At 50.8% G+C, this 23,123-nt stretch overlaps 1 protein-coding gene across 1 annotated transcript; it reads left to right on the top strand.

The window, feature by feature from the left end:
* Window positions 1-2,253: 2,253 nt before the first annotated feature.
* LOC119696566 (A-kinase anchor protein 8-like) lies at window positions 2,254-21,863 on the top strand. The gene is made up of 9 exons (XM_038126311.1): window positions 2,254-2,307; window positions 4,969-5,007; window positions 6,184-6,216; window positions 7,423-8,371; window positions 9,646-10,099; window positions 12,523-12,748; window positions 15,077-15,124; window positions 19,553-19,637; window positions 21,579-21,863. Exons 1-9 carry the CDS (start codon window positions 2,289-2,291, stop codon window positions 21,805-21,807), a joined length of 2,082 nt encoding a protein of 693 aa, XP_037982239.1. The 5' UTR covers window positions 2,254-2,288; the 3' UTR covers window positions 21,808-21,863.
* The last annotated feature ends 1,260 nt before the right edge of the window (window positions 21,864-23,123 follow it).

The following is a 23,123-nucleotide window of genomic DNA, read 5'->3' as shown; positions in this document are numbered from 1 at the left end:
AAATTCCTGCCGGGAATGGGGGAATTCCTGCCGGGAATGGGGAAATTCCTGCCGGGAATGGGGGAATTCCAGCCAAAAATGGGAAAAATCCTGCCAGGAATGGGGGATTCCTGCGGGGAATGGGAAAAATCCTGCCAGGATTGGGAGAATTCCTTCAGGAATGGGAGAATTCCTTCAGGAATGGGAGAATTCCTGCCGGGAATGGGGGAATTCTGGCCAAAAATGGGAAAAATCCTGCTGGGAATGGGGAAATTCCTTCTGGAATGGGGAAATTCCTGCTGGGATTGGGGAAATTCTTGCCGGGATTGGGGAAATTCCTTCTGGAATGGGGAAATTCCTGCCGGGAATGGGGGAATTCCTGCCGGGATTGGGGAATTCCTGCCGGGAATGGGGGAATTCCTGCCGGGAATGGGGAAATTCCTGCCGGGATTGGGGAAATTCCTGCCGGGAATGGGGGAATTCCTGCCGGGAATGGGGGAATTCCTGCCGGGAATGGGGGAATTCCGGCCAAAAATGGGAAAAATCCTGCCAGGATTGGGAGAATTCCTTCAGGAATGGGAGAATTTCTGCCAGGAATGGGGAAATTCCTGCCAGGAATGGGGAAATTCCTGCCAAAAATGGGGAAATTCCTGCCAGGAGTGGAAAAATTCCTTCAGGAATGGGGAAAATCCTGCCGGGAATGGGGAAATTCCTGCCAGGAATGGGAGAATTCTGGCCAAAAATGGGAAAATTCCTGCTAGGAATGGGGAAATTCCTTCTGGAATGGGGAAATTCCTGCCGGGAATGGGGAAATTCCTGCCGGGAATGGGGGAATTCCAGCCAAAAATGGGAAAAATCCTGCCAGGATTGGGGGATTCCTGCGGGGAATGGGAAAAATCCTGCCAGGATTGGGAGAATTCCTTCAGGAATGGGAGAATTCCTTCAGGAATGGGGAATTCCTGCCAGGAATGGGGAAATTCCTGCCAGGAATGGGGAAATTCCTGCCAGGAGTGGAAAAATTCCTTCAGGAATGGGGAAATTCCTGCCGGGAATGGGGGAATTCCTGCCGGGATTGGGGAATTCCTGCCGGGATTGGGGAAATTCCTGCCGGGATTGGGGAAATTCCTGCCGGGATTGGGGAAATTCCTGCCGGGAATGGGGAAATTCCTGCCGGGAATGGGGGAATTCCAGCCAAAAATGGGAAAAATCCTGCCAGGATTGGGAGAATTCCTTCTGGAATGGGAGAATTCCTTCTGGAATGGGGAATTCCTGCCAGGAATGGGAAAAATCCTGCCAGGATTGGGAGAATTCCTTCAGGAATGGGAGAATTCCTTCAGGAATGGGAAAGGGGTGAAAAAAAAAGGAGAAATGATGGAAATGGGATGTAGAAAATGATGGGAAGAGGGCTGGACCAAGGGAATTGGGGACATTTGGAGGAGATCTGGGGACCCTGAACACTCTGGGATTTGGGGGATCATCTGGGGACATTTTGGGGGGGTTTGGGGACACTGTGAGGGGATTTGAGGACCCTGAAGTGATTTGGGTACAGTTTGAGGGGATTTGGGAACACTTTGAGGGGCTTTGAGTGCATTTTGAGGGGATTTGCAAACACTTTTGAGGGGATCCGGGGTCCCTGAGGGGATTTGGGGACTCTGAGGTGATTTGGGTACATTTTGAGGGGATCTGCGAACACTTTGAGGGGATCCAGCATGCCTGAGGTGATTTGGGTACATTTTGAGGTGATTTGGGTACATTTTGAGGGGATTTGGGAACACTTTGAGGGGATTTTGGAACACTTTGGGGGGATCCGGCGTCCCTGAGGGGATTTGGGGACGCTGTCACTAACACTCACTGTGAGGCACTGGGGACATTGTCACTGGGAGGGGCCGCTCCGGGGCCATTTCGGGGCCGCTCCGGGGCCATTTCGCGGGCCGGTTCGGGGCCTGGCCGGGCCCGTTCCGGGTTCGCTCCGGGGCCGCTCCGCTCCCGGCCCCGGGGACTCCATGGCGGCCCCTCCTCCCCTCACCGCCGGCGAGGGGCGTATCCTGCGGCGCCGTCCAATCAGGAGCCAGAACGCCTGTGATTGGCACGCCCTGCCCTCAGGAAGGAAGAGCCTCCACCAATCAGATCGAGGGCGGGAACCAGCCTGACCAATAGGAGCTGGGGCTGGCCGCGCCTCTGAGGAGGCCAACCAATCAGAAGTGTCGTGGGCGGGGCCAAACGGGAGGCGGGCGGTGCCGCGCGTGCGCAGGCGGCAGAGGCGGGCGGGGAAGCGGCGGCGGCGGCGGCGCCGGACGGCGGCGGCGACGATGGAGCCGGGATACGGCGGTAAGTACCGGGCGGGGCGGCTCCGCGCTGCTGCCGCTCCTCCGGGGTGTCGGTGGCTCCTTCCCGTCGCTGCCTCGGCACCGGCTCCGTTACCGGCGGGTGCCGGGGGGGGCTCCGCCACAGCGGGAAGCGCAGCGCCCGCCTCTCAGTGAGGCGCCGGTGCCTCTGATTGGCTGAGCGCCACGTCACTCACCGCTAGGGCGGCGCTGATTGGCTGTGTGGGGGGGGTCGTGCCCTGAGCGGGACGGGGGGGGCGGAAATGGCGCCGGGCCCATTTCTGAAGACGACACAAAATGGCGGCCGCGGCCCCGCCCCCGGCGCTGTGCCTCAGTTTCCCTCGTCCTGGCCCGTCCCAGCCATGGTGACACCAAGGGGTGTCCCGTGTCCCCTTCCCGGGGGTCCTTTGCCCGCCTCAGGACGTTCCGTGGCCCCTCCTGAGGGCGTCCCTGTCCCCTCCTCAGGGGGATCCCCCTTGGATCGGCCTCTGGATCTGCCCTGGAAATTCCCTCCTGGAATCCCCTTAGGATCTCCTCAGGATTCCCCCTGGAAATTCCGCGGGATTCCCCCTGGAAATTCCGCGGGATCCCCTCGGGATTCTCCCTGGGAATTCCCCTGGATCCCCTCGGGATTCCCCCTGGAAATTCCACTGGATCCCCTCAGGATTCCCCCTGGATCCACTCAGGATTCCCCCATGAAATTCCCCTGGATCCCCTCAGGATTCCCCCTGGAAATTCCACTGGATCCCCTCAGGATTCCCCCTGGATCCCCTCGTGATTTCCCCATGAAATTCCACTGGATCCCCTCAGGCTTCCCCCTGGATCCCCTCGGGATTCCCCCTGGAAATTCCACTGGATCCCCTCGGGATCTGTCCTGGAAATTCCACTGGATCCCCTCTAGAAATTCTCCTGGATCTCTTCTGGATCCCTTCACAAATTCTCCTGGATTGCCTCAGGATCCCCCTGGAAATTCCCCTGAGGTTTCCCCCTGGAATCTCCCCTGGATCCCCTCGGGATTCCCCCTGGGAATTCCCTGGATCCTGTCAGGATCCCTCTGGGATTTCCCCCGGATCCCCTCAAGATCTCTCTGGAATTCCCTGGATCCTGTCAGGATCTCTGGAATTTCCCCCGGATCCCCTCAGGATCTCTCTGGAATTTCCCCTGGATCCCCTCAGGATCTCTCTGGAATTTCCCCTGGATCCCCTCAGGATCTCTCTGGAATTTCCCCTGGATCCCCTCAGGATCCCTCTGGAATTTCCCCCGGATCCCCTCAGGATCTCTCTGGAATTTCCCCCGGATCCCCTCAGGATATCTCTGGGATTTCCCCCAGATCCCCTCAGGATCTCTCTGGAATTCTCTGGATCCTGTCAGGATCTCTCTGGGATTTCCCCCGGATCCCCTCAGGATCCCTCTGGAATTTCCCCCGGATCCCCTCAGGATCCCTCTGGGATTTCCCCCGGATCCCCTCAGGATCCCTCTGGGATTTCCCCCGGATCCCCTCAGGCTCTCTCTGGAATTTCCCCTGGATCCCCTCAGGATATCTCTGGAATTTCCCCCGGATCCCCTCAGGATATCTCTGGAATTTCCCCCGGATCCCCTCAGGATCTCTCTGGAATTTCCCCTGGATCCCCTCAGGATCTCTCTGGAATTTCCCCCAGATCCCCTGAGATTTCAGGGCTGGATTTTAGGGCTGGATTTTGGATCAGGGCTGGATTTTGGGGCTGGATTTGGGATCAGGGCTGGATTTTGGGGCTGGATTTGGGATCAGGGCTGGATTTTGGGTTTAGGGCTGGATTTTGGGATCAGGGCTGGATTTTGGATCAGGGCTGGGTTTTAGGGCTGGATTTGGGATCAGGGCTGGATTTTATGGCTGGATTTGGGATCAGGGCTGGATTTTAGAGCTGGATTTGGGATCAGGGCTGGATTTTACGGCTGGATTTGGGATCAGGGCTGGATTTTGGGATCAGGGCTGGATTTTAGAGCTGGATTTGGGATCAGGGCAGGATTTAAGGGGCAGGGTTTAGGACCAGGGCTGGATTTTAGGGGCAGGGTTCAGGATCAGGGCTGGATTTTAGGGGCTGGATTTGGGATCAGGGCTGGTTTTTAGGGCAGGGTTTGGGATCAAGCTGGATTTTGGGACCAGGGCTGGATTTTACGGCAGGGTTTGGGATCAGGGCTGGATTTCGGGACCAGGGCTGGATTTTAGGGACAGGGTTTAGGACCAGGGCTGGTTTTTAGGGGCAGGGTTTAGGATCAGGGCTGGATTTTAGGGCTGGATTTTAGGGACAGGGTTTAGGATCAGGGCTGGTTTTTAGGGCAGGGTTTAGGATCAGGGCTGGATTTCGGGACCAGGGCTGGTTTTTAGGGCAGGGTTTGGGATCAGGCTGGATTTTGGGATCAGGGCTGGATTTTAGGGACAGGGTTTAGGATCAGGGCTGGATTTCAGGACCAGGGCTGGATTTTAGGGGCAGGGTTTAGGATCAGGGCTGGATTTTAGGGCTGGATTTTAGGGACAGGGTTTGGGATCAGGGCTGGATTTTAGGGCAGGGTTTAGGATCAGGGCTGGTTTTTAGGGCAGGGTTTGGGATCAGGCTGGATTTTGGGATTGTGCCCAGGAACAGTGGGAATTCTCCCTTCCCCGCTGACAGCTGCTCCCTTTCCCCAGGCTACGGCGCCTGGAGCACCGGGGCCACGGGCACCCAGGGTGAGTGAGCTTCTCCCAACTTTTCCCAACTTTGCCTTTTTCCCCTCATTTTCCTTCCCCTTTTCCCCTTTTCCCCCTTTTCCCCCATTTTATTCTTTCTTTTTCCCCATTTCCCCCCATTTTCCCCCCATTTCCCCCATTTTCTCCCCATTTTTCTTCCCATTTCCCTCTCATTTTCCCCATTTTTCCTCCATTTTTTTCTCCCATTTTTCTCCCCCTTTCCCCCCATTTTCTCCCATTTTATTCCCATTTTTCCCCCATTTTCTCCCCATTTTTCTTCCCATTCCCCTCCCCATTTCCCTCTCATTTTCCCCATTTTTCCTCCATTTTTCTCCCATTTTATTCCAATTTTTCCCCCATTTTCTCCCCATTTTTCTTCCCATTCCCCTCCCCGTTTCCCTCTCATTTTCCCCATTTTTCCTCCATTTTTCTCCCATTTTATTCATTTTTTCTCCCATTTCCTCCTTTTTTCTCCCCCTTCCCCCCCATTTTTCTCCCATTTTATTCCAATTTTTCTCCCATTTTCTCCCCATTTTTCTTCCCATTCCCCCCCATTTCCCTCTCATTTTTCCCATTTTTTCCTCCCTTTTTCTCCCACTTTATTCCCTTTTTCTCTCTTTTTTCTCCCCCATTTCCCCCCATTTTTCTCCCATTTTATTCCCATTTTTCTCCCATTTTATTCCCTTTTTTCTCCCATTTTATTCCCTTTTTTCTCCCATTTTATTCCCTTTTTCTCCAGTTTTTCTCCCATTTTATTCCCATTTTTCTCCCATTCCCTTTTTCTCCCATTTTATTCCCTTCTTCTCCAATTTCCCCCCATTTTATGTCCTTTTTTCTCCCATTTTCTCCCATTTTATTCCAATTTTCTCCCATTTTCTTCCCTTTCCCCCCCTTTTTTTCCCATTTTCTCCTCTTTCCCTCCCATTTTTCTCCCATTTCCCCCCTTTTCCCCCTTTTTTCCCATATTTCTCCTCTTTCCCTTCCCCTTTTCCCCATTTCCCCACCCTTTTTTCCCTTTCCCCCTTCCCTCCCCATCCCTCTCCCAAATCCCTTTCCCATCCAATCCCCCCAATCCCAGCCCCTTCCCGTTCCACCCCAAATCCCTTCCCAGACCCCAACCACCCCAAATTCCAGCGGTTTGCCATCCAAAATTCCCATTTTTCCCGTTTTTTCCAGGCTCCTACGGCACCAACGCGAGCAGCTGGCAAGGTGGGTGAGGGCTCAGCGTCCTCGGGGATCTGGAAATTCACAAATTTGCCTCTTTTCGCCCATTTTCCCCCATTTCCCCCCATTTTCCTCAAATTTTCCCCATTTTCCTCAAATTTTCCCCCATTTCCCCCCCAATTTCCCCCCATTTTTCCCCATTTTCCTCAAATTTCCCCCATTTTCCCCCCGTTTTTCTCAAATTTTCCCCCACTTTCCTCAAATTTTCCTATATTTTCCCCATTTCCCCCAAGTCCCCCCCATTTTTCTCAAATTTTCCTCAAATTTCCCCCATTTTTCCCCATTTTCCTCAAATTTTCCCCCATTTCCCCCCATTTTTCCCCCATTTTCCCCCATTTCCCCCCCATTTTCCTCAAATTTTCCCCCATTTTCCTCAAATTTCCCCCCATTTTTCTCAAATTTTCCTCAATTTTCCCCCATTTCCACCAATTCCCCCATTTTCCTCAAATTTCCCCCCCATTTTCCCCCAATTTCCCCCCATTTTTCCCCATTTTTCCCCATTTCCACCCATTTTCGCCCATTTCCCTCAAATTTTCCCCCATTTCCCCCCATTTTTCTCAGTTTTCCCCCATTTTCCCCCAAGTTTTCCCCATTTCCCCCCATTTTTCTCAAATTTCCCCCCATTTCCCCCAATTTCCCCCCCATTTTCCTCAAATTAATTAATTAATTAATTAACTAACTAATTAACCCCTTGCTCCCCAGGCTGCGAGGGTTACGAGTTCTACACTCCCCAAATCCCCCTGGAATATTTTTCCCTTGGAATCCTCCCGGGGCCTTTCCTGCTGGGCTCCCCCCCTGTACCTCCTCAATTCCCCCCTTAATGACCCTCTAATTAATTAATTAACTAACTAATTAACCCCTTGCTCCCCAGGCTGCGAGGGTTACGAGTTCTGCACCCCCCAAATCCCCTTGGAATATTTTTCCCTTGGAATCCTCCCGGGGCCTTTCCTGCTGGGCTCCCCCCGTGCCTCCTCAATTCCCCCCTTAACGAGCCCCTAATTAATTAACTGATTAATTAATTCACTAATTGCTCCCCAGGCTGTGAGGGTTACGAGTTCTACACCCCCCAAATCCCCTTGGAATCATCCCTGGGCCTTTCCTGCTGGGCTCCCCCCCTGTACCTCCTCAATTCCCCCCTCAATGACTCTCTAATTAACACGCTAATTAACTAATTGATTAATTGCTCCCCAGGCTACGAGGGTTACGAGTTCTACCCGGCGCAGAGCTCGGCCCCGGCGGGCGCCTCCTTCAGCTTCGGGGCCGGGGCGGCGCCGGGCGGCTCCTGGGAGGGCCCCAAGGCCGAGCTGGGGCTGGGGGGCGCCGAGGGCTCCGGCGGCGCCGCGCTGGGGATGGGCCCCGCGGCCGCCTTCGGCCCCGCGGCCGCCTTCGGCCCGGGAGCCGCCTTCGGATCGGGATCCGGCGCACCTAGCTTCGCTTCGGGATCCGGAGCCGCCTTCGGATCGGGATCGGGAGCCGCCTTCGGATCGGGGTCTGGGACTGCCTTCGGATCGGGGTCTGGAGCCACCTTTGCCTCGGGATCTGGAGCCGCCTTTGGATCGGGGTCTGGAGCCGCCTTTGGATCAGGATCTGGAGCCGCTTTTGGATCGGGATCTGGAGCCACCTTTGGATCGGGGTCTGGAGCCACTTTTGGATCGGGATCTGGAGCCACCTTTGGATCAGGATCTGGGACTGCCTTTGGATCAGGATCTGGGACCGCTTTTGGATCGGGATCCACTGGATCCACCTTTGGCTCAGGATCTGGGACCGCCTTTGGCTCAGGATCTGCTGGATCCACCTTCGGATCGGGATCCGGAGCCGCCTTTGGGTCAGGATCGGGATCCACCTTCGGCTCGGGATCGGGCTCCACTTTTGGCTCGGGATCGGGATCCACGTTTGGCTCGGGATCGGGATCCACCTTCGGCTCGGGATCTGGAGCCGCCTTCGGCTCGGGATCGGGATCCACCTTCGGCTCGGGATCGGGATCCACCTTCGGCTCGGGCTCCGCCTTCGGCCAGGGCTCGGCGCTGGGATCGTCGGCCGAGGCGCCCGCGCCCAACCCCGACTCCATCATCGCCAAGATCAACCAGCGCCTCGACCTGCTGGCCAAGGAGGGCAGCCCCGGCCCCGAGCAGCACCACAGGTGGCAGATCCGGATCCCCCAGGATCCCTCATTAGCCCTCATTAGCCCTAATTAGCCCAAATTCCCTCCCTTTCCCGGTAGTTCCTGGAGTTTGGGGTCGCGTTTTGAGGTTTATTCCCAAAATTCCGCTGTTTTCCCGGGGTTTGGAGTGGTTGGGAGAGGTTGAATCTCAAATGTTGGGATTTTTCTGGAAAAGTTCCCGGGTTTTGAGGGAATTGTAGGGAATTTTGGGATTTTTCTGGGAAAATTGAAGGGTTTTTAAAGGGAATTTTGGGGGGTTTTGGGGAATTTTGGGGGATTTTGGGATTGGGAGAGGGTTTAGAAGCAGCCCAGCCCAAGCAGAGCCTGGAGCTGCTGGCCAAGGAGGGCAGCCCCGGCCCCGAGCAGCACCACAGGTGGCAGTTCATCCCCGAGGATCCCTCATTAGCCCTCATTAGCCCTAATTAGCCCAAATTGCCTCCCTTTCCCGGTAATTCCTGGAGTTTGGGGTCGGTTTTTGGTTGTTTGTGCCAAAATTCCAGCCTCAATCCTGATTTTATTCCCATTTTTCCAGGATAAAAAGGGATCCCAGCCCTAATCCCATTTTATTCCCATTTTTCCGGATAAAAAGGGATCCCAGCCCTAATCCCATTTTATTCCCATTTTTCCAGGATAAAAAGGGATCTCAGCCCTGATCCCAATCCCTAATCCTATTTCATTCCCATTTTTCCAGGATAAGAAGGGATCCCAATCCCTAATCCCATTTCATTCCCATTTTTCCAGGATAAGAAGGGATCCCCATGCCTAATCCCATTTTTTTCCAGCTCTAACCCTGATTTCATTCCCATTTTTCCCGGATAAGAAGCCATCCCAATCCCTAATCCCATTTCATTCCCATTTTACCCGGATAAGAAGGCATCCCAATCCCTATTTCCATTTTATTCCCATTTTTCCCGGATAAAAAGCCATCCCAATCCCTAATCCCAATTTTCTCCCATTTTTCCGGGATAAGAAGCCATCCCAATCCCTAATCCCATTTTTCCTGGATAAGAAGCCATCCCAATCCCTAATCCCATTTTTCCTGGATAAGAAGCCATCCCAATCCCTAATCCCATTTTTCTGGGATAAGAAGCCATCCCAATCCCTAATCCCATTTTTCCGGGATAAGAAGCCATCCCAATCCCTAATCCCATTTTTCCGGGATAAGAAGCCATCCCAATCCCTAATCCCACTTTTCCGGGATAAGAAGCCATCCCAATCCCTAATCCCATTTTTCCCCCCCGTTTTTTTCCCAGCTCCTTCCGCTTCGACTCCTTGGGCGCCTTCTCCTCGCGGGACTCTCGGGATCCCTTCCGGGGGGGCTCGGAGCGGGAGGATCCCTTCTCCTCTCGGGGGGACCCCTTCGTCCCCGTCGGGGACCCCTCCGCGGGGCCGCCGCGGGGCTCGGGGGGCTCCTCGCGGGGCCGCGGCGCGCCGCGGGGCCGGCGGCCGCCGGAGCCGTTCCCGGGGGCGCCGCGCTGGAGCGAGCCGCGCTTCCCGGCCGGCCGCGGCTCCCGGCCGCCGCCCTCGCTCTTCTCCCGGCCCCTGGAGTACCCCGAGTTCCCCGGGGACTACCCCGAGTACCCCGAGTACCCCGAGTTCCCCGAGTTCCCCCCCGAGTTCCCCGGCGAGCTGGGCCTGGGCCGCGGCGCCTTCGGCCTCAGGAGGAGGGACAGGATGGGAGCGCTGCCCTGGAACGGCCTGCACCCCGTGAGTCCTGCTGCTCTCGCGCTTGCCTGCTTCACCCCCACTTCTTTCCCAATTTTTTTCCACTTTTTTCCACTTTTTTCCACTTTTTCCCACTTTTTCCCCGCTTTTTCCCACTTCTTTCCCACTTTTTCCCACTTTTCCCTACTTTTCCCCACTTCTTTCCCGATTTTCCCCACTTTTCCCCACTTCTTTCCCACTTTTCCCCACTCTTTCCCCACCTTTCCCCACTTTCCCCCACTTTTTCCCGCCATTCCTGCTCCTTTTCCCATTCTTTTCCCGCCATTCCCACTCCCTTTTCCTGTTGTTTTCCCGTTGTTTTCCCGTTGTTTTCCCGCTGTTCCCTGCTCCCTTTTCCCGCCATTCCCACTCCCTTTTCCCGCTGTTTTCCCGTTCTTTTCCCGTTCCCATTCTTTTCCCGTTCTTTTCCCGTTCTTTTCCCGCTGTTTCCCCTTGTTTTCCCGCCATTCCCGCTCCCTTTTCCCATTCTTTTCCCGTTGTTTTCCCGCCATTCCCGCCCCCTTTTCCCATTGTTTTCCCATCGTTTTCCCCTTGTTTTCCCACCATTCCCACTCCCTTTTCCCGTTCTTTTCCCGCCATTCCTACTCCTTTTCCCGTTGTTTTCCCGCCATCCCCACTCCCTTTTCCCGTTCTTTTCCCGTTCTTTTCCTGCTGTTTTCCCGTTGTTTTCCCTCCATTCCCGCCCCCTTTTCCCGTTCTTTTCCCGCTGTTTCCCCTTGTTTTCCCGCCCCCATTTCCCGTTCTTTTCCCGTTCTTTTCCCGCCATTCCCGCTCCCTTTTCCCGTTCTTTTCCCGTTCTTTTCCCGTTCTTTTCCTGCTCCCTTTTCCCGTTCTTTTCCCGCCATTCCCGCTCCCTTTTCCCACCATTCCCACCCCCTTTTCCCGTTCTTTTCCCGTTCTTTTCCCGTTCTTTTCCCGTTCTTTTCCCGTTCTTTTCCTGCTCCCTTTTCCCGTTCTTTTCCCGCCATTCCCGCTCCCTTTTCCCGCCATTCCCACCCCCTTTTCCCCTTCTTTTCCCGTTCTTTTCCCGTTCTTTTCCCATTTTTTCCTGTTCTTTTCCCGTTCTTTTCCCGCCATTCCCACTCCCTTTTCCTGTTCTTTTCCCGTTCTTTTCCCGCCATTCCCACTCCCTTTTCCTGTTCTTTTCCTGCTGTTTTCCCGTTCTTTTCCCGCCATTCCCACTCCCTTTTCCCATTCTTTTCCCGTTGTTTTCCCGCCATTCCCGCCCCCTTTTCCCATTGTTTTCCCATCGTTTTCCCATCGTTTTCCCCTTGTTTTCCCACCATTCCCACTCCCTTTTCCCGTTCTTTTCCCGCCATTCCTACTCCTTTTCCCGTTGTTTTCCCGCCATCCCCACTCCCTTTTCCCGTTCTTTTCCCGTTCTTTTCCTGCTGTTTTCCCGTTGTTTTCCCTCCATTCCCGCCCCCTTTTCCCGTTCTTTTCCCGCTGTTTCCCCTTGTTTTCCCGCCCCCATTTCCCGTTCTTTTCCTGTTCTTTTCCCGCCATTCCCGCCCCATTTTCCCGTTGTTTTCCCGCCATTCCCGCTCCCTTTTCCCGTTCTTTTCCCGTTCTTTTCCTGCTCCCTTTTCCCGTTCTTTTCCCGCCATTCCCGCTCCCTTTTCCCGCCATTCCCGCCCCCTTTTCCCGTTCTTTTCCCGTTCTTTTCCCATTTTTTTCCTGTTCTTTTCTCGTTCTTTTCCCGCCATTCCCACTCCCTTTTCCTGTTCTTTTCCCGTTCTTTTCCTGTTCTTTTCCCGCCATTCCCGCTCCCTTTTCCCGATGTTTTCCCGCTGTTTTCCCGTTCTTTTCCTGCTGTTTTCCCGTTCTTTTCCCACCATTCCCGCTCCCTTTTCCCGTTCCTTTCCCATTCTTTTCCCGCCATTCCCGCTCCCTTTTCCCGTTCTTTTCCTATTCTTTTCCCGTCATTCCCACTCCCTTTTGCCGCCATTCCCGCTCCCTTTTCCCGTTCTTTTCCTGCCATTCCCGCCCCCTTTTCCCGTTCTTTTCCCGTTCTTTTCCCGTTCTTTTCCCGCTCCCTTTTCCTGTTCTTTTCCCGTTCTTTTCCTGTTCTTTTCCCGTTCTTTTCCCGCCATTCCCGCCCCCTTTTCCCGTTGTTTTCCCGTTGTTTTCCCGTTGTTTTCCCGTTCTTTTCCCGCCCCCTTTTCCCGTTGTTTTCCCGTTCTTTTCCCGTTCTTTTCCCGTTCTTTTCCCGTTCTTTTTCCGTTCTTTTCCCGCTCCCTTTTCCCGTTCTTTTCCCGTTGTTTTCCCGTTCTTTTCCCGTTCTTTTCCCGTTCTTTTCCCGCCATTCCCGCCCCGTTTTCCCGTTCTTCTCCCGTTCTTCTCCCGTTCTTTCCCCGCGGTTCCCGTGTCCCCGCTGATCCTCTCCCGTTCCCCGGGGGTCCCAGGGCCGGCGCCGGGGGCTCCGCGCTCGCTCCGGGGGGCGCTGGGAGCCCGAGGGGCCCCGCAAACGGAAACGCTCCGGGAACAACGACGGCAACGAGCCCGGCGACGACGGCAACGACGACGGGAACGAGCCCGGGAACGGGAACGGCAACGGGAACGGGAACGGGAACGGGAACGGGAGCAGCGAGGAGCCCAAGAACGCCCGCAGCGACAGCGACTCCGAGCACGGTACCGCGGCTCCCGCCGCTTCCCGCCTCTTTCCTGGGAATTCCAGCCATTTCCTGGGAATTTCCAGCTTTTTCCTGAATTTCCAGCCTTTTTCCTGGGAAATTGCAGCTTTTTTCCTGAATTTCCAGCCATTTCCTGGGAAATTTTAGCCTTTTCCTGGGGAATTCCAGCTTTTTTCCTGCAAATTCCAGCTTTTTTCATGAATTTCCAGCTTTTTTCCTGAATTTCCAGCCTATGCCTGGGGAATTCCAGCCTTTTTCCTGGGAAATTCCAGCTTTTTTCCTGAATTTCCAGCCTTTTCCTGGGAATTCCAGCTTTTTTCCTGAATCACCAGGCTCTTTTCTGGGAATTTCCAGCTTTTTTCCTGAATTTCCAGCCTTTTTCCTGGGAAATTCCAGCTTTTTTCCTGAATTTCCAACCTTTTTCCTGGGAAATTCCAGCTTTTTTCCTGAATTTCCAGCCATTTCCTGGGAAATTTTAGCCTTTTCCTGGGGAATTCCAGCTTTTTTCCTGCAAATTCCAGCTTTTTTCATGAATTTCCAGCTTTTTTCCTGAATTTCCAGCCTTTTTCCTGGGAATCCCAGCCTTTTTCCTGGGAAATTCCAGCTTTTTCCTGAATTTCCAGCTTTTTCCTGAATTTCCAGCCATTTCCTGGGAAATTTTAGCCTTTTCCTGGGGAATTCCAGCTTTTTTCCTGCAAATTCCAGCCATTTCCTGGGAATTTCCAGCTTTTTTCCTGAATTTCCAGCCATTTCCTGGGAAATTCTAGCCTTTTCCTGGGGAATTCCAGCTTTTTTCCTGCAAATTCCAGCCATTTCCTGGGAATTTCCAGCTTTTTTCCTGAATTTCCAGCTTTTTTCCTGGGAATTCAAGCCTTTTTTTCTGGGAATTCCAGCCTATTCTTGGGGAAATCCAGCTTTTTTCCGGAATTTCCAGCCTTTTCCTGGCAATTCTAGCCTATTCCTGGGAAATTCCAGCTTTTTTCCTGAATTTCCAGCCTCTTTTCTGGGGAATTCCAGCTTTTTTCCTGAATTTCTCAGCTTATTCCTGGGGAATTCCAGCTTTTTCCTGAATTTCCAGCCATTTCCTGGGAATTTCCATTTTTTTTCCTGAATTTCCAGCCTTTTTCCTGGGGAATTCCAGCCTATTCCTGGGAATTCCAGATTTTTCCTGAATTTCCAGCCTATTCCTGGGAATTCCAGCCATTTCCTGGGAATTTCCAGCTTTTTCCTGAATTTCCAGCTTTCTTCCTGAATTTCCAGCCTTTTTCCTGGGAAATTCCAGCCTTTTTCCTGGGAAATTCCAGCTTTTTTCCTGCAAATTCCAGCTTTTTTCATGAATTTCCAGCTTTTTTCCTGAATTTCCAGCTTTTTTCCTGAATTTCCAGCCTTTTTCCTGGGAATTCCAGCCTTTTTCCTGGGAATTCCAGCCTTTTTCCTGGGAAATTCCAGCTTTTTTCCTGAATTTCCAGCCTATTCCTGGGGAATTCCAGCTTTTTTCCTGAATTTCCAGCCATTTCCTGGGAAATTTTAGCCTTTTCCTGGGGAATTCCAGCTTTTTTCCTGCAAATTCCAGCCATTTCCTGGGAAATTCCAGCTTTTTCCTGAATTTCCAGACATTTCCTGGGAATTCCAGCCTTTTTTTTCTGGAGAATTCCAGCTTTTTTCCTGAATTTCCAGCCTTTTTCCTGGGAAATTCCAGCTTTTTTCCTGGCAATTCCAGCCTTTTCCTGGGAATTCCAGCTTCTTTTCTGGAGAATTCCAGCTTTTTTCCGGAATTTCCAGACTTTTCCTGGAATTCCAGCTTTTTTTCCGGAATTTCCAGCCTATTCCTGGGGAATTCCAGCTTTTTTTTCCGGAATTTCCAGACTTTTCCTGGAATTCCCATTTTCCCTGGAATTTCCCGCTGAATTTTCTCTGGAATTCCCATTTTTTCTCCTGGAATTCCCATTTTTCCCTGGAATTCCCCTTTTCCCTGGAATTCCCCTTTTCCCTGAAATTTTCCCCTGAATTTTCCCTGGAATTTTTTCCCTTTCCCTGAATTTTCCCTGTTTTCCCTGGAATTTCCCCCTGAATTTCCCCTGGAATTCCCATTTTTTCCCTGGAATTCCCATTTTTCCCGGGATTGTCCCCTTTTCCTGGAATTTCCCCCTGAATTTTCCCAGGATTTTCCATTTTCCCCCTGGAATTTCCATTATTTTTGTCCCAGGATTTTCCCTGTTTTCCCTGGAATTCCCATTTTTTCCCCTGGAATTCCCATTTTTCCCTGGAATTTTTTCCCTGTTCCCGGAATCCTTCCCCTCATTCCCGATTTTTGGTTTTCCCGCAGGGGACGAGGGGGAGGCCGAGGAGAAATCCTTGGACGAGGCGGACAGAGGTGTGAGTATCCCGGGAATTCCCAAAATTCCCCAAAATCCGGGAATTCCCCACCTCCCGAGCCATCCCCGGCCCCGGAAAAATCCCAAAAATCCCAAAAAATCCCAAAATTCCCAAAAAAAATCCCCAAAAATCCGGGAATTCCCCAGCCCACGGCCGCTCCCAAGCCATTCCCAGCTCCGGAAAATCCAAAAAATCCCAAAAAATCCAAAAAAATCCAGGAATTCCCCACCCTCCGGCCGCTCCCGAGCGATTCCCAGCCCCGGAAAATCCCAAAAAATCCCAAAAAATCCCAAAAAAATCCCCAAAAATCCGGGAATTCCCCACCCCGTGGCCGCTCCCGAGCCATTCCCAGCTCCGGAAAATCCCAAAAAATCCCAAAAAATCCAAAAAAATCCCAAAAAATCCCAAAAAATCCCAAAAATCCGTGAATTTCCCACCCTCTGGCTGCTCCCGAGTGATTCCCGGCCCCGGAAAATCCCAAAAAATCCCAAAAAATCCCCAAAAATCCGGGAATTCCCCACGTCCTGAGCCATCCCCGGCCCCGGAAAAATCCCAAAAATCCCAAAAAATCCCAAAATTCCCAAAAAAATCCCCAAAAATCCGGGAATTCCCCACCCCGCGGCCGCTCCCGAGCCGTTCCCAGCCCCGGAAAATCCCAAAAAAACCCCAAAAATCCCAAAAAATCCCAAAAATTCCCAAAAAATCCCAAAAAATCCAGGAATTCCCCACCCCGCGGCCGCTCCCGAGCCGTTCCCAGCTCCGGAAAATCCCAAAAAATCCCCAAAAATCCCAAAAAATCCCAAAAATCCGTGAATTTCCCACCCTCTGGCTGCTCCCGAGCGATTCCCGGCCCCGGAAAATCCCAAAAAATCCCAAAAAAATCCCAAAAAATCCCAAAAAATCCCAAAAATTCCCAAAAAAAATCCCCAAAAATCCTGGAATTCCCCACCCCGCGGCCGCTCCCGAGCCGTTCCCAGCCCCGGAAAATCCCAAAAAATCCCCAAAAATCCCAAAAAATCCCAAAAATCCGTGAATTTCCCACCCTCTGGCTGCTCCCGAGCGATTCCCGGCCCCGGAAAATCCCAAAAAATCCCAAAAAATCCCAAAAAATCCCAAAAAATTCCCAAAAAATCCCCAAAAATCCGGGAATTCCCCACCCCGCGGCCGCTCCCGAGCGATTCCCGGCCCCGGAAAATCCCAAAAAATCCCCAAAATCACCAAAATTTGGGATTTTGGGCCGGGAATTTTGGGATTTTTTGGGGGGATTTTGGATTTTTTTTGGGGAAATTCTGGGATTTTTTGGGAATTTTGGGGATTTTCTTAAGGAAATTTTGGGATTTTTTGGGAATTTGGGGATTTTTTGGGGGGAATTTTGGGATTTTTAAAGGGAATTTTGGGATATTTTTCGGGAATTTTGGGATTTTCGGGGAAATTTTGGAGTTTTTTGGGGGAATTTGGGGTTTTTTTTGGGAAACATTTGGAATTTTTGGGGGGATTTTTTGGTTTTTTTGGGAAAACTTGAGATTTTCTGGGGGAATTTGGGTTTTTTTTGAAAAATTTGGGATATTTTGGGGGGAATTTTGGGACTTTTTAAGGGAATTTTGGGATTTTTTTGGAAATGTTGGGGTTTTTGGGGGGAATTTGGGATTTTTGGGTGGAAATGTTGGGATTTTTTGGGAATTTTGGGTTTTTTGGGAAATGTGGGATTTTTGGGGGGGAATTTGGGGATTTTTGGGGGGGAATTTTGGGATTTTTTTTGAAATTTGGGGTTTTTTTTTTGGGATTTTGGGGATTTTTTTGGGAATTTGGGGATTTTTTTGGGAATTTGGGGGGTTTTTTTTGGGAAATTTGGGATTTTTCCGGGAATTTTGGCAATAATTCCCACCTGGAAGCCGCCGGCAGAGGCTGAGCGGGGCCGGGCTGCAATTCCCAACTCTGGGAATTTTCCAGCCTTCGGAATTCCCCGGAAAACCCCGATTTTTTTGGGAATATCCCAAAAACCCCGTGAAAATTCCCAAAATTCCCTGGAAAACCGACCCCGACGATTCCTTTCCTTCTTCTCTCCCCAGGAGCTCCCGGATTTGCTGCCCCAGGAGGTCCCGGCTCTCCTTTCCCACGAGAATTCCGGAATTTTGGGGGGAAATTTCCCGGAATTTTGGGCTTTTCCCCCGCTTTTTTTTGGGAATTTGACGCCGGGAAGGGGGAAAACCCCAAAAATCCGAGGGTTTTGCCCAGCTTTTGGGGTGGATTTTAGGGAATTTGGGGTGGGAATTCCCGGAAATTCCGATTCCCATCCCAAAAGCTGAAAATTTGGGATTTTTTCCTCCTTTTTTCCAGTTTTTTTGGGGGCTTTTCCTGCTGATTTGGGGGGATTTTGGGGTTTTTAAGGAATTCCTGAGGGGGGTTTTTTTGGGGGTGGATCCCAAACGATCCCGGGAAGGAAGAAGCTGCTGGGAATGGGGGAAAACTGGGGGAAAATCAGGGGAAAATGGGGAAAAAAACTGGGAAAATGGGGAAAGAAAACCCGGGAAAATGGGAAAAAAAAGGGGAAAATTTGGGGGAAAACAGGAAAAAAATATGGGAAAAAAATGGGAAAAAATGTGGGAAAAATAGGGGGAAAATTGGGGTGGAAATGGGAAATAGTGAGGGAATAAAATGGGGAAATCCGGGGGAAATGGGGAAAAGCTTGGAAAAACGGTGGGAAAATGGAGGGGAAATTGGAATATTTGGGAAAATCCGGGGGAAAAAGAAAGGAAATCCGAGAGAAAATGGGGAAAATTGGGGGGAAAACGGGAAAAATGAAAAAAAAATGGGAAAAACTGGGGAGAAAGGCTGGGGAAATGGGGAAAAACAGGGGGAAAAAGTGGGGAAATCTGGGAAAAACATGGAAAAAAGGTGGGAAAAGGACAGAAAAAGGGCGGGAAAAACGGGAAAATGGCGGGAAACCTGGGGAAATGGCGGGGAAAATGGGAAAAAAGCGGGAAAAACAGGCAAAAAAGGCGGGAAAAACGGAAAAGGGTAGGAAAACAGGGAAAAGGGCGGGAAAAAGGCGGGAAAAATGGGGTTAAAAGGCGGGAAAAACGTGGAAGAAAAGGCGGGAAAAATGGGAAAAAGGCGGGAAAAATGGCAGGAAAAAGGTGGGAAAAACCGGGGAAAAAGGCGGGAAAAATGGGGAAAACGCGGGGAAAACGGGAAAAGGACAGGAAAAACAGGGAAAATGGCGGGAAAAATGGGAAAAAGGCGGGAAAAACGTGGGAAATGGCGGGAAAAACGAGGAAAAAAAGGCGGGAAAAATGGGAGAAAGGCGGGAAAAACGGGTAAAAGGCAGGAAAAACGTGGGAAATGGCAGGAAAAATGGGAAAAAGGCGGGAAAAACATGGGAAATGGCGGGAAAAACAGGGAAAAAAGGCGGGGAAAACAGGGAAAAGAGCAGGAAAACTTGGGAAAAAGGTGGGAAAAACAGAGGAAAAAGGCGGGAAAAATGGGAAAAAGGCGGGGAAAATGGGGAAAAGGCGGGGAAAATGGGGAAAAGGCGGGAAAAACGGGAAAAAGGCGGGAAAAACAGGGAAAAAAGGTGGGAAAAATGGGAAAAGGGCGGGAAAAACGGGAAAAAAGGCAGGAAAAAAGGTGGGAAAAAGGCAGGGAAAGCAGGGAAAAAGGCGGGAAAAACAGGCGGGAAAAACATGGAAAATGGCGGGAAAAAGGCGGGAAAAACGTGGAAGAAAAGGCGGGAAAAACGTGGAAGAAAAGGCGGGAAAAATGGGAAAAAGGCAGGGAAAATGGTGGGAAAAACGGGGGAAAAGGCGGGAAAAATGGCAGGAAAAAGGTGGGAAAAACCGGGGAAAAAGGCGGGAAAAATGGGGAAAACGCGGGGAAAATGGGAAAAGGACAGGAAAAACAGGGAAAATGGCGGGAAAAATGGGAAAAAGGCGGGAAAAACATGGGAAATGGCGGGAAAAACGGGGAAAAAAAGGCGGGAAAAATGGGAAAAAGGCGGGAAAAACGTGGGAAATGGCGGGAAAAACAGGGAAAAAAAGGCGGGAAAAATGGGAAAAAAGGCGGGGAAAACAGGGAAAAGAGCAGGAAAACTTGGGAAAAAGGTGGGGAAAACAGAGGAAAAAGGCGGGAAAAATGGGAAAAAGGCGGGAAAAACGGGAAAAAGGTGGGAAAAACGGGAAAAAGGCGGGAAAAACAGGGAAAAAAGGTGGGAAAAACAGGGAAAAAAGGCGGGGAAAATGGGGAAAAAGGTGGGAAAAACGGGAGAAAGGCGGGGAAAATGGGGAAAAAAAGCAGGAAAACCTGGGAAAAAAGGCGGGAAAATCTGGGAAAAAAGGCGGGAAAATCTGGGAAAAAAGGCGGGAAAATCTGGGAAGGTGGGAATGCCGAGGGTTTCCCTTCGGGGCTGAGGGCTCCCGGCTTCGCGCAGGATCGGAGGAGGACGACGAGGAGGCGCGGAAGCGGCGCGAGAAGCAGCGGCGCAGGGACCGCATGCGCGACCGCGCCATGGACAGGTGCGCTCGGGAATTCCGGGAATGCCGGGGATTCCGGGGGGGGTTCAGGGAATTTTTTGGGAATTTTTTGGGAATTTTTTTTTGGAATTTTGGTGAAATGACGGGGAGGGTTTTTTTTCCCCTGGGAATTTCGGGCAGTCTCGGGGAATTCCTCGGGTGGTTTTGGGGGAAGATCCGGCAGCTTTTCCCGGAATTCCCGTTTTTCCAGGATCCGGTTCGCCTGCTCCGTGTGCATTCCCAGCATTCCCATTTTCCTGTTATTTATTCCCATTTTTCCGGTTGTTTTCCAGGATCCAGTTCGCCTGCTCCGTGTGCATTCCCAGCATTCCCATTTTTCCCATTATTCCCATTGATTTTTCCCGGAATTCCCGGAATTTTTCCCTGTTTTCCAGGATCCAGTTCGCCTGCTCCGTGTGCATTCCCAGCATTCCCATTTTTCCCAGAATTCCCGGAATTTTTCCATGTTTTCCAGGATCCAGTTCACCTGCTCCGTGTGCATTCCCAGCATTCCCATTTTCCTGGAATTCCTATTGATTTTTCCTGGAATTTTTCCCGTTTTCCAGGATCCAGTTCACCTGCTCCGTGTGCATTCCCAGCATTCCCATTTTTCCCGGAATTCCCATTGATTTTTCCCATTTTTCCCGTTATTCCCATTGATTTTTCCCGGAATTCCCGGAATTTTTCCCATTTTTCCAGGATCCAGTTCGCCTGCTCCGTGTGCATTCCCAGCATTCCCATTTTCCCGTTATTCCCATTGATTTTTCCCGGAATTCCCGGAATTTTTCCGTGTTTTCCAGGATCCAGTTCGCCTGCTCCGTGTGCATTCCCAGCATTCCCATTTTTCCCGTTATTCCCATTGATTTTTCCCAGAATTCCCGGAATTTTTCCATGTTTTTCCAGGATCCAGTTCGCCTGCTCCGTGTGCATTCCCAGCATTCCCATTTTTCCCGGAATTCCCGGAATTTTTCCGTGTTTTCCAGGATCCAGTTCGCCTGCTCCGTGTGCATTCCCAGCATTCCCATTTTTCCCGGAATTCCCGGAATTTTTCCATGTTTTTCCAGGATCCAGTTCGCCTGCTCCGTGTGCATTCCCAGCATTCCCATTTTTCCCGGAATTCCCGGAATTTTTCCGTGTTTTCCAGGATCCAGTTCGCGTGTTCCGTGTGCATTCCCAGCATTCCCATTTTCCCGTTATTCCCATTGATTTTTCCCGGAATTCCCGGAATTTTTCCCTGTTTTCCAGGATCCAGTTCGCCTGCTCCGTGTGCATTCCCAGCATTCCCATTTTTCCCGGAATTCCCGGAATTTTTCCGGTTGTTTTCCAGGATCCAGTTCGCCTGCTCCGTGTGCATTCCCAGCATTCCCATTTTTCCCCGGAATTCCCATTGATTTTTCCCATTTTTCCCGTTATTCCCATTGATTTTTCCCGGAATTCCCGGAATTTTTCCCGTGTTTTCCAGGATCCAGTTCGCCTGCTCCGTGTGCATTCCCAGCATTCCCATTTTTCCCAGAATTCCCGGAATTTTTCCCTGTTTTCCAGGATCCAGTTCGCCTGCTCCGTGTGCATTCCCAGCATTCCCATTTTTCCCGGAATTCCCGGAATTTTTCCCTGTTTTCCAGGATCCAGTTCGCCTGCTCCGTGTGCATTCCCAGCATTCCCATTTTTCCCGGAATTCCCGGAATTTTTCCGGTTGTTTTCCAGGATCCAGTTCGCCTGCTCCGTGTGCATTCCCAGCATTCCCATTTTTCCCGGAATTCCCGGAATTTTTCCGTGTTTTCCAGGATCCAGTTCGCCTGCTCCGTGTGCATTCCCAGCATTCCCATTTTTCCCGGAATTCCCGGAATTTTTCCCTGTTTTCCAGGATCCAGTTCGCCTGCTCCGTGTGCATTCCCAGCATTCCCATTTTTCCCGGAATTCCCGGAATTTTTCCCTGTTTTCCAGGATCCAGTTCGCGTGTTCCGTGTGCAAGTTCCGCAGCCTGGAGGAGGAGGAGATCCAGCGGCACCTGGAGAGCAAATTCCACCGCGACACGCTGCGCTACATCGGCACCAAGCTGCCCGACAAAACCGTCCAGTTCCTCCAGGTACCCCCAAAAACCGGGAATTCTCACGGAATTTCACAATTCCAAAAAAAATCGGGATTTTTGGGGCTTTTTTCCGGGTGTTTTTAGGCGAAAATTTGAATTTTTTTCGGATTTTTTTTGCATTTTTTGGGTGTTTTTAGGTGAAAATTCCGATTTTTTTGCTGTTTTTTCCCATTCTTTTTCAGGGTTTATTTGGGATTTTTTGGGGATTTTTCCGGGATTTTTTGGGATTTTTTGGGGTTTTTTGGGATTTTTTCAGGGGTTTTTTGGGGTTTTTTGGGTTCCGATCCCGGCGGGACACGCTGCGCTACATCGGCACCAAGCTGCCCGACAAAACCGTCCAGTTCCTGCAGGTACCCCCAAAAACCAGGAATTCTCACGGAATTTCACAATTCCAAAAAAAATTGGAATTTTTGGGGTTTTTTTCCGGTTGTTTTTAGGCGAAAATTTGAATTTTTTCGGGTTTTTTTTGCATTTTTTGGGGTGTTTTTAGGTGAAAATTCCGATTTTTTTTGCCCTTTTTTCCCATTCTTTTTCAGGGTTTATTTGGGATTTTTTGGGGGGAAATTTTTCTGGGTTTTTTTGGGATTTTTCCAGATTTTTTTGGGGATTTTTCTGGGGTTTTTTTTGATTTTTCAGGGTTTTTTGGGATTTTTCCGGGTTTTTTTGGGATTTTTCTGGGGTTTTTTTGGGGATTTTTTCTGGGTTTTTTTGGGGGATTTTTTCTGGGTTTTTTGGGGATTTTTCTGGGTTTTTTTGGGATTTTTCTGGGATTTTTTTGGGATTTTTTCAGGGGTTTTTTGGGGTTTTTTGGGTTCCGATCCCGGCGGGACACGCTGCGCTACATCGGCACCAAGCTGCCCGACAAAACCGTCCAGTTCCTCCAGGTACCCCAAAAACCGGGAATTCTCACGGAATTTCACAATTCAAAAAAAAATTGGAATTTTTGGGCTTTTTTCCGGGTGTTTTTAGGCGAAAATTTGAATTTTTTCGGATTTTTTTTGCATTTTTTGGGTGTTTTTAGGTGAAAATTCCGAATTTTTTTGCCGTTTTTTCCCATTGTTTTTCAGGGTTTATTCGGGATTTTCGGGGGGATTTTTCAAGGAATTTTTTGGGATTTTTTGGGGATTTTTCAGGGATTTTTTGGGATTTTTTGGGATTTTTTCAGGGTTTTTTTGGGGTTTTTTGGGTTCCGATCCCGGCGGGACACGCTGCGCTACATCGGCACCAAGCTGCCCGACAAAACCGTCCAGTTCCTCCAGGTACCCCAAAAACCGGGAATTCTCATGGAATTCCGGAATCAGGAAAAAATTGGGAATTGTTGGGGTTTTTTTCCGGGTGTTTTTAGGCAAAAATTTGAATTTTTTCGGATTTTTTTTGCATTTTTTGGGTGTTTTTAGGTG

The sequence above is a fragment of the Motacilla alba genome, unplaced genomic scaffold (genome assembly GCF_015832195.1).
Source record: "Motacilla alba alba isolate MOTALB_02 unplaced genomic scaffold, Motacilla_alba_V1.0_pri HiC_scaffold_34, whole genome shotgun sequence".
NCBI lineage: Eukaryota > Metazoa > Chordata > Aves > Passeriformes > Motacillidae > Motacilla > Motacilla alba.
The sequence above is the reverse complement of the archived record's forward strand: the minus strand, read 5'-3'. Positions and strand labels throughout refer to the sequence as shown.

What these genes read in the sequence shown, in the direction of transcription:
- LOC119696566 (XM_038126311.1), top strand. An exon ending in GGCCCCGAGCAGCACCACAG is followed by an intron (nt 8,372 to 9,645) that starts GTGGCAGATCCG and finishes TTTTTTTCCCAG; the next exon opens with CTCCTTCCGCTTCGACTCCT. An exon ending in CCTGGAACGGCCTGCACCCC is followed by an intron (nt 10,100 to 12,522) that starts GTGAGTCCTGCT and finishes CGGGGGTCCCAG; the next exon opens with GGCCGGCGCCGGGGGCTCCG.